General features: G+C 50.5%; 1 protein-coding gene across 1 annotated transcript; it reads left to right on the top strand.

Moving 5' to 3' along the window:
* The first annotated feature begins 6,234 nt into the window (after nucleotides 1–6,234).
* Nucleotides 6,235–10,452, top strand: OAZ3 (ornithine decarboxylase antizyme 3). Its single transcript, XM_048828822.2, is given in 7 exon segments — nucleotides 6,235–6,405; nucleotides 6,407–6,606; nucleotides 7,701–7,761; nucleotides 7,763–7,828; nucleotides 8,286–8,461; nucleotides 9,436–9,521; nucleotides 10,210–10,452. Coding segments are annotated over 7 exon segments (894 nt in total). The 3' UTR covers nucleotides 10,344–10,452.
* The last annotated feature ends 430 nt before the right edge of the window (nucleotides 10,453–10,882 follow it).

Genomic DNA, 10,882 nt, shown 5'->3' with positions numbered 1-10,882 from the left:
GGACAAAGGGTGGAATATTTTGTACCTTGGGGAAGTTTTGACCTAAGCTGGTAAAGATAAGCTTAGGAGGTTTTCATGCAGGTACATCTGTACCCTAGCGTTCAGAGTTGGGGAGGAACCTTGACATGGTGGCAGAGTGGGGGGATTAACCTGAAATCATTTTGAGATCCAGCTGAGATTTTTTGAACTAGAAATACAGATTTTAAAAAGGAATTTTTTTTTCCTTTGGAAAGGAAGTCCAGAAAGCAGCTGAAACTGAAAGCAGCTTGTTTTTTCTCTGCTTTGTGGCCAAGCAGAGACAAAAGGGGATTATCTTTGTGAATTGCAGGTTTTCTTTGCCTGGAGGCAGGGTACTTAACTTCTGCAGGGAAATTCACAGTCTTCCAACCCAGAGGTTTTTTTTCCCCTAAAAGTAAACGGGGGTGGGGGTGGGGGGTGTTCTACCCATTTGCCTGGAGACAAAAGTGGCAGGGGTTTGGGGTTTTTTTTAGGATTTTGATTTTTTACAAGGAGCACAAGTTTGAAAAGGAATTTTTTTTCCTTTAGGCTGCTGGTAAGCAGGTTTCCAAATAGTTGGAGGTTTTTTGCTTTGATTTGGGCCCAGAGCAGAGACAAGGGAATTGTCTTTTTCTGTAGGCTGACAATCACTATCAGAGAATAGGTATTCTATTACAGCACAGCAAAATTTTACAGCCAAGTCTTGCTTGTTTATTTCTAAACCTCGGGGGTAAAGTTAGTTAAAAACAGAGAGGTTAGAATGACAAAATCCACGGCTCGACAAAAGCTGGAATTAGCCAGATTTCAGGCTGAGGAAAAACAAAGGGAACATGAAAGACAGACAGAACTCATGCGGCTGAAGAAGGAGGAGAAGGAAAAAGAAAGGGAGGCAGCGAAAGAGGCAGAACAACACCAAGCGGCTGCTCACAGGAAAGCTATGGAGGCAAGGGCCAAAGAAATGGAGGCAAGGGCCAAAGAACTGGAGGAGAAGGAAAAAGAGAGGAAGCATGTGGAGGAGATGGAGAAGATAAAGGCTCAGCAGAATATACCAACAAACCCTAGCAATCCTTCTCCAGGTACCACTCCCCATCCCAGAAAGTTCCCCACCTACAAGGCAGGCGATGATACTGAGGCCTTCCTAGAAAACTTCGAAAGGGCCTGCCTTGGGTACAACATCTCTACTGACCAATACATGGTAGAGCTGAGGCCGCAGCTCAGTGAACCCTTAGCTGAGGTGGCAGCTGAAATGTCTAAAGAACACATGAACAAGTATGAACTGTTTAAATCCAAGGCGAGAGTCAGAATGGGGATAATACCCGAGCAGTCTCGTCGGAGGTTCAGAGCCCTAAGGTGGAAACCAGACGTGTCATTTACCCGAAATGCCTACCACATTGTGAAACATTGGGATGCCTGGATATCAGGAGCAAGTGTTGAATCTCCAGTAATTTGCCCTTCCTAATGCAAATGGAACAATTCTTAGAGGGTGTTCCTGAGGAAATAGAAAGATACATCCTAGGTGGGAAGCCCAAAACTGTAATCGAGGCAGGAGAGATTGGAGCCAGATGGGTGGAGGTGGCCGAGAAGAAGAAAACTGGTCGTAGTGGGAGCGGAGACCAGAAGGGACAACCCCAGACCACACCCTATCACCGGGGGCCGCCCAAAGCCCCACATACCTCCCAAAGAACCCTCCAGACCCCTTATCGTCCCACCACCCCGTTCTCCAGCAACCCACCTTGCCCCAGTGACCCGTCAGCTGGACGATGTTTTAAATGTAATGAGCTGGGGCATGTAAAGGCCAACTGCCCCAAGAACCCCAACAGATTACAGTTCATTGCACCGGGATCACACCAGAGGTCCACAGGCCCAGATACCTCCCAGATACCCTTGGAGCGGAGGGAAACTGTGAGTGTGGGCGGGAAGAAGGTCACCGCGTGGAGGAACACTGGAGCACAAGTGTTAGCTATCCATGCTTCCTTAGAGGACCCCAATTTAATCAACCCAAAGATCCAAGTGACGATTCAACCCTTCAAGTCCAACTATTCAATTTGCCTACAGCCAAGTTGCCTGTTCAGTACCAGGGCAGGTCAGGAACGTGGACTTTTGCAGTCTATGATGATTATCCCATCCCCATGCTGACTTGGCCAATCATGTGAAGCAGGCCAAGAGGGAGGGAATGGTCACCCGTAGCCAGGCTAAACAAGCCGTGAGGCCTAGCTCTATTCTGGAAACTTCTATCAGGACCCAGTCAGAGGTGATGGACCCGGACCCCAGGCCAATGTCTGCAACAGCAGTAGTGGATCCAGTCCCAGAGACTCAGATGGAACCAATCCCAGAACCGGAACCAGCCGAACAACCAATACCAGACCCATTGCCAGCACTGAATCCAGTACTTGCAACCTCAACACCAGAGGGCCCCACCGAACCTGAACCGGCAGCAGCCAATAACCCTACACAAGAGGCTCAGCCAGAGCCTGAATCCCAACATAGTGCACCAGCGGAAAGCGGTTCACAGTCAACAGAAACAGCCCCATCCCCTACATCGCTCCCAGAGGGACCAAGCATAGGTCCACAATCCAATGAGGAACTTATGTCTCCAGTATCAAGGGAACAGTTCCAGACCGAACAGGAAGCAGATGAAAGCCTCCAGAGAGCTTGGACGGCGGCACGGAGCAACCCACCACCTCTCAGCTCTTCTAATAGATCCAGGTTTGTTGTAGAAAGAGGACTTTTATACAAGGAAACTCTTTCTGGTGGACACCAGGAAGACTGGCATCCTCAGAGACAGTTGGTAGTTCCAACTAATTACCGGGCCAAGCTCTTGAGCTTAGCCCACGATCACCCTAGTGGCCATGCTGGGGTGAACAGGACCAAAGACCGTTTGGGGGGGGTCATTCCACTGGGAGGGACTGGGCAAGGATGTTTCTACCTATGTCCGGTCTTGTGAACTATGCCAAAGAGTGGGAAAACCCCAAGACCAGGTCAAAGCCCCTCTCCAGCCACTCCCCATCATTGAAGTTCCATTTCAGCGAGTAGCTGTGGATATTCTGGGTCCTTTTCCGAAAAAGACACCCAGAGGAAAGCAGTACATACTGACTTTCATGGATTTTGCCACCCGATGGCCGGAAGCAGTAGCTCTAAGCAACACCAGGGCTAAAAGTGTGTGCCAGGCACTAGCAGACATTTTTGCCAGGGTACGTTGGCCCTCCGACGTCCTCACAGATACAGGGACTAATTTCCTGGCAGGAACTATGGAAAACCTTTGGGAAGCTCATGGGGTAAATCACTTGGTTGCTACTCCTTACCACCATCAAACAAATGGCATGGTGGGGAAGTTTAATGGAACTTTGGGGGCCATGATACATAAATTCGTAAATGAGCACTCCAATGATTGGGACCTAGTGTTGCAGCAGTTGCTCTTTGCTTACAGAGCTGTACCACACCCCAGTTTAGGGTTTTCCCCATTTGAACTTGTATATGGCCGTGAGGTTAAGGGGCCATTGCAGTTGGTGAAGCAGCAATGGGAGGGATTTACACCTTCTCCAGGAACTAACATTCTGGACTTTGTAACCAACCTACAAAACGCCCTCTGAATCTCTTTAGCCCTTGCTAGAGAAAACTTACAGGATGCTCAAAAAGAGCAAAAAGCCTGGTATGATAAACATGCCAGAGAGCGTTCCTTCAAAGTAGGAGACCAGGTCATGGTTTTAAAGGCGCTGCAGGCCCATAAAATGGAAGCATCGTGGGAAGGGCCATTCACGGTCCAAGAGCGCCTGGGAGCTGTTAATTATCTCATAGCATTTCCCACCTCCAACCGAAAGCCTAAGGTGTACCATATTAATTCTCTAAAGCCCTTTTATTCCAGAGAATTAAAGGTTTGTCAGTTTACAGCCCAGGGAGGAGACGACGCTGAGTGGCCTGAAGGTGTCTACTACGAAGGGAAACGTGCTGGTGGTGTGGAAGAGGTGAACCTCTCCGTGACCCTTGGGCATATGCAGCGACAGTAGATCAAGGAACTGTGCACTAGCTACGCGCCGACGTTCTCAGCCACCCCAGGACTGACTGAATGGGCATACCACTCCATTGACACAGATAATGCTCACCCAATTAAAGTCCAACCTTACCGGTGTCTCCCCAAGCTAAAAATGCTATAGAACGGGAGATCCAGGATATGTTACAGATGGGGGTAATCCGTCCCTCTGGAAGTGCATGGGCATCTCCAGTGGTTTTAGTTCCCAAACCAGATGGGGAAATACGTTTTTGCGTGGACTACCGTAAGCTAAATGCTGTAACTCGCCCAGACAACTATCCAATGCCACGCACAGATGAACTATTAGAGAAACTGGGACGGGCCCAGTTCATCTCTACCTTGGACTTAACCAAGGGGTACTGGCAGGTACCGCTGGATGAATCTGCCAAGGAAAGGTCAGCCTTCACCACACATCTCGGGTTGTATGAATCTAATGTACTCCCTTTCGGGCTGCGAAATGCACCCGCCACCTTCCAAAGACTTGTAGATGGTCTCCTAGCAGGATTAGGAGAATATGCAGTCGCCTACCTTGACGATGTGGCCATATTTTCGGATTCCTGGGCAGACCACCTGGAACATCTACAAAAAGTCCTTGAGCGCATAAGGGAGGCAGGACTAACTGTTAAGGCTAAGAAGTGTCAGATAGGCCTAAACAGAGTGACTAACCTTGGCACCAGGTGGGTCAAGGAACTATCAGCCCCCTACAGGCCAAAAGTGGCCTGTCCCAAAGTCAAAGAAACAGGTTCAATCCTTCTTAGGCTTGGCCGGTTATTACAGATGATTTGTACCGCAATACAGCCAAATCGCTGCTCCACTGACAGACCTAACCAAAAAGAAACAGCCAAATGCTGTTCAGTGGACCGAAAAGTGTCAGAAGGTCTTTAACAAGCTTAAAGCGACACTCATGTCTGACCCTGTACTAAGGGCCCCCGACTTTGACAAACCGTTCCTAGTAACCACAGATGTGTCCGAGCGTGGTATGGGAGCAGTTTTAATGCAGAAAGGACCTGATCAAGAATTCCACCCTGTAGTGTTTCTCAGCAAAAAACTGTCTGAGAGGGAAAGCAACTGGTCAGTCACTGAAAAAGAATGTTACGCCATTGTCTACGCTCTGGAAAAGCTACGCCCCTATGTTTGGGGACGGCGTTTCCACCTGCAAACCGACCATGCTGCACTGAAGTGGCTTCACACCGTCAAAGAAAATAACAAAAAACTTCTTCGGTGGAGTTTAGCTCTCCAAGATTTTGATTTCGACATCCAACACATCGCAGGAGCTTCTAACAAAGTGGCTGATGCACTCTCCCGTAAAAGTTTCCCAGAATCAACTGGTTAAAACCGTCCTGGAGATGTGGAAAATATTGTTAATCTTTATGTACTTGGTAGTATATTTAGAGATGCATGTGTCTTATTAACTCTGTTTTTCCTAGAGCTCCAGGAAGAAATCCCAGCCAGTGTTTCACCCTAGCTGAGATTTGGGGGGCTCAGTAAATATCAGTATTTGTTTGGTGGTGGTAGCGGCCAATCCAAGGACAAAGGGTGGAATATTTTGTACCTTGGGGAAGTTTTGACCTAAGCTGGTAAAGATAAGCTTAGGAGGTTTTCATGCAGGCCCCCACATCTGTACCCTAGTGTTCAGAGTGGGGGAGGAACTTTGACAGATGGGCAGGGACCTTGGCGGGAGGGGGGTAGGTTTTCGCCTTTCTCTGCTGTGTGGGATTATCACTTGCTGGGATGATCTGGGTATTTCTAACATCATCATTTCCCTGCCATGGCGGGGGCCTCTGGCATGGGTGGCACAGACCAGTCTAGGCTCCCGAGGGCTGTGATACTTTGGGGTGTTAGGTTTAGTGTGCGGGGCCTGTGCGAGCTGGGTGGTCAGACTGGATGAGCTGGTGGTCCCGTCTGGCCTCCAATTCTCTGAGTCTCGGACTCCCCAAACTCGAGGGGATCTGCCCTGTTGGCATAGTGCTGCAGAGAGAAAAGGACCCACTCTAGGGCCTAGCAGGGTGGGGGCTACACAGGGACCCCACAGTGGGAGCCAGGATTTAGAGAGGCCCCCAACCATCATAATCTCCATCGTTTACATCAATATGGACCCTGCAGTTTGGGGGATTAAGGGGACACATGTTGGATGCCAGGGACCCCCCTCCTCCCCCACAAACTACAGCTCCGTCCCCTTTAGAGCAGGATATTAGAAGGCCGGCCGCACAATGGCAACATCCTACACTAGTGCCCGGAAGGGGGAGGGGAATAACCTAGGTGTGTCCCTGGGGGGTGTGGCCTGGCTGGGCATGTCACAATGCTGCCCTCCCCATGGGGAAACGTCACAATGGCTGGGTCACAAAGAACCTGGCTACTTGAGCTGGGGCCCTGGGGCTCGGGGGCTCACTTTGCCACGGGTAGGCACTGCCTGAAGAAACGTCGCTGCTCCGGGACCACACCTATCTGTTTTCCCTTTCTTACACTGAGAGAGGGAGGAAACGGAACTACTCATACCCCCCCTGCTCCCCCTTTGCGTATTACTGTTACTGCTATCGCTATCGCCTCATCTACCGGCGGAGGATGGTGCCTTTCCACGGGAGGTGAGTGGCTTTTCCCACCCCCTCAATCGAAGATTAACAGGGAACTGTCGCTTTCCTTCTATTTGGCACTGGGGTGGGAATCAAACCCTTATGTTGGTAAAAATGTCTGGAAAGGGGAGAAGTCCCTGTTTTCCGGAGCCGGGGGCCAGCCTGTAACTGGTTGATCGTTGTTTTTGGAGCTTTGAGAATGATTCATCCTTCAAAAAACCAACAAGGGGTGCCTGGGGCGTATATCTGATCTCTTAAGGCCAAGATTTTACTGCACTGTAAAGTCTGTGGGGGAGGGACTGGCCTTTGTTCTGTATTTATACAGCACCTAGCACAACTGGGTCCTGGTGCGTGACCACACCACAAATCAACCATCGCGTTTTCAAAAGCAACTGGTGATTTTAGGAGCCCAACTTGAGACCCCTTAGAAAGGCCTGGTTTTCAGAGGGGAGGGTGGCTCAGCATCTTCTGAAATCAGCTGCCCTTCCCCCCCCAATGTCTCTGTATATAGTTGAAGTGGGGAGGGTGAAACACCTCCCCCCCCCACATACTATTCAAGTAGTCACAGATTTTACTCTTAATGAGGGTGTTTTGCATTTGTTAATAAAGCTCCTAACTGTGAGCCAGAGTTAGTTCCCAGCAGAAAGGTGATGAACAGGACAGTCTGTCCACCAGTTAAACTGGCCTTGTGGAAAAGATTGACCCCTCTGGGTGGTTTCCTGCAGGTCAAGTCAAGCTGGGAATCATTTACAGTATTTACCCTCAAAGTACCTTCTCCAGCTGCGTTGATTTGATTCCTCAGGGCATACGGCTCTCCGAGGCAACACCAATCAGTCAAATGTCCTTTAAAGCAGGCTGCATGCTTGGTGCCATAACAATGAGGTAGCATCTGCCTTCACTGTAGCTAATTACAGAATAAAGGACTGTTCGGCCTGATAAGGGATAAGGAGCTGAGGAATTTACAATGGATTTTCCCTTGTAGGAGCAATTTGTTACAGACCTGGGATGAAACCTTGGCCGCACTGAAGTCAAAGCCAAAACTCCCCTTGACTTGCAAACGGGCCAGGATTTCATCCCTGCTGTCCTTCTCTCTCTTGTCCTTCAAGTATCACCCTGACTGAGCGCGAGAGCCTGACCGTCAGACCTCGCTACTGCCTCCAATGTTCCTGAGTCCTTGGGAGGCGGCCCGGCCAGCAGAGGGGCTAACCAGGGCGAGCTAAAAGAGTTGTACAAGGTAGGCAACCTCCCGCCGCCTGGCTGAGTCCAGGGTGCATCAAGGGGATTGTTCTGTAGCTACAGGTTGTGTCTAAGGAGATGAGGATTGGGGTGTCTACAGAGGAGGGTGATGGGCCCAGAGGAACTGGAAGGGCAGCAATCATTAACGTTTGCCCTTTGAACAAGAAACGGTTTCAGATTCTTTAGGTGGGAAATAGCGCAGGGAGGAAGCTGCCTTGCATGATGCTGGCTTCCTGCCTGTAAATCCCAGGTCTTCTCAGTTAGATCCTAGTCTAGGCTCCCCGGCGCTTAGAGCACATGGGCCTGAGCCATGGGCAGGGGTTCAGGCTGGGAGGTCCCACTCAGTAGGATCTGGGTGTAGAGCTAGATTCCCCTTGGCAGACCCCAGCGTTAACAGGTGTTGGCTCTCAGCCAGCCAGCGCGCCTGGTAACGGGGCTTCGCTGCTTTCTTGCAGGCTGGGAACCTGACAGTGTTTGCTGGCGACCTTCTGCTCCCTGGTCTCCCTGTCCAGCTGGACTTCCATTTCCAACTAGGTCCCCACAGCTCTGCTCACTGGCACGGACTCCTAACTGACGGCAAGCTTTTCCTGGACACGCCCCGTGGCGCCCTGGATCAAAACAACCGCGAAAGGTAAGGAGCCTGGCCCAGGATGGCAGAGGGGCTTTCCCGCCTCCTTTGTCTGGAGGCCATGGGAGAAAGCAGCTCCAGCCATCACCCTCCTGTTTTGGACGCTGCCTCCCTGAGACACTTGCGATCTAGGGTAACTCCAGTTTAATTTGCAAACACACCGAAGAGCCTGAAAGCATTCGGTGCTGCAGTCCCGCAGTTTAGAGACAGACAGCTGGACACGCCCCGCGAAGTCCTTGGGCAGCACAGGGTTAGCTCCTCTGGAGCGTGCTGCTGACTGGTCCTTTATTCCATCTGTGCGTCATTTCTTTCAAAGCGCTGGGATGTTAAGGATCCCAGGGCCTATGTCTCCTGAGCCAGGTTATAGTTATCCCTTGACTTTCTGCGGCTGGAAATCACTCCCACCCCCACACCTTGTGACATTAGGTGGCTGGCAGGAAAAAGGCAGCAGCTCCCACAGTGTGGTGTCCAAGATCATAGACAGTAACTGCCGACCCTCCATGCCCATTGTGTGCTCACTGGGGCTGCGCCTTCAAGCTGCCTAAGTCAGGGGAAGGCTGGCTGAGGGACCCATGTAACTTTATTCAGCTCTTCTCAGCCATAACAGTTGTGCCAGCTTCTAAATGAGCCCCCCCTTAAACGAATCCAACCCCTTGGTCCTCTTCAGTCTTGGAAATGTCATAGAGGTTTGAAACTCCTCTGTTGTTTCTCTCTTTCCGGCGGACCAAACTGGGTTTTATACAGCTGCTGCTTGTGGTTGTGTTGTGTTTTAATTCCCAAGTGCCACCAAATCACAGTACTACAGAACTAGACCAACCAATCCTGTATCAATCAAATCCATATTGAAGGGCTAGAATTTTCACAGCCCCCCCAACTCCCCCTGGATTTTAATGGGAGTTGAGCACCTCACTCCTTTGGAACTCCCCCCAGGGGCTATTTCTCAGCTTGTTCGAGCACAGGGGTGTGTTTCTTTCTAGCCTGACTGCGACGCTGGAATACGTGGAGGAAAAGACCGCCGTGAACCTCGTGTTTGTGAACTTCCAGCTGGCTCGCAGCGATCGCGGTAAGGGGCCCTCCGGGCTGGCAGTTGGTAGGTTATCCCAGACACAGAGATTGATCACCTTCCACGTACAGAGAAGTGCAAATCGCTTGTGCCATGTTTTTGATACTTAATGTACAGTGAATGCGTTTCCATGGGAATCTTTTCTTTTCTTGCTAGCTTAGTGGCTTCTGTTAACGGGAGCAGAGGCTGCTCTCTGCCCAGCATACAGCTTGTCCAGTAATGGCTGTTATTTACCCTGGATGTGCAATGCACAGAGACCAGCAGTCAAAAGAAGAATATTGTTCTCCCAACTTTTCTGTATTTAAGAACAGAGGGTGCATGTCCAGTGGGAACCCATATTTTAAAACAAAGTACACAATTCTGCAGTGCTCTGTGACAATAGGAACTGCAGTATTTTGAGCCATTACTACTGTATTTGTAGGTAAGAGAAGCTATTTGACTTTGCAATTAAAAGACTAAGGCCCTGGTCTGACGTCTGTCATGCAGCCGAGGCTTTTCAATGGAAGCTGATCGCACAATTTTATGTGTTCATGGAGCACCCCACCCTTTCTGCTCTCATCCCACTGTAATGTCAGGGTCTAGTAACTCTAGAGGAACACGAACACTGGGGCTAAGGGGCATGTGATCCCAAGTGGAGGTCAGAACAGCTAGTTTTAATAATTGTGACCCTGTCTCTTCTGACCCCCAGGAGACCTGTTCCGAGCATTCAGTTACTTGGGCTTTGAGGTGGTCAGACCAGACCATCCCTCGCTGCCACCCTGGGAGGACGTTATCTTCATGGTTTGCCCGCTGGAGCGAGACTGCTGTCCGGAGCTGGCATGAGAGTTCCTGAAGCTGGGCATTCTTCAAAGACAGGACAGGATGGAGGGGGGACGGCTTAGCTCCCATTTAACTTGGGCCTGGAACTGGCAGGATCGGGCAGAGGCTTTGAGCTGATGTGTGTAACTGAGCGTGTCCCCACTGAACATCACTAAACAGGTGTGAAAGCACAGGTGTGGTGTCTGGTTGGGGGAAGGGCTTTGACACTCAATGCAGAATGCACTGGGGGCAGGGAGGAAAGAAAGACTCAACCTTGCAGCTTCTGACTCACACTTGAGGTCACAGGTGTTCATAAAAACTGCATAGGGTCCCAATCAACTGCCCCACTAACATGCCTCCAGCCTGACTTGGCAGGATCAGCTGCAGAGCTGAACCGAGTCCCACTGTACAATCAGTGCTGGGCCTTGTGATCTGGACTGAGGCCCCAGCTGATTTCCCAGTGTGGGAGCTCCCAGCAAGAGGAAGGAGACGTTACCCCACTACCCCTTGCCTCAGGCACCCAAAATTCACTGCCCAATCTCCATGCCCTTGTGCCACCCCCA

The sequence above is a fragment of the Caretta caretta genome, chromosome 24 (assembly GCF_965140235.1).
Source record: "Caretta caretta isolate rCarCar2 chromosome 24, rCarCar1.hap1, whole genome shotgun sequence".
Classification (NCBI taxonomy): Eukaryota; Metazoa; Chordata; order Testudines; family Cheloniidae; genus Caretta; species Caretta caretta.
Note: the sequence above shows the minus strand (reverse complement) of the source record. Positions and strands in the feature narration are given on the sequence as shown.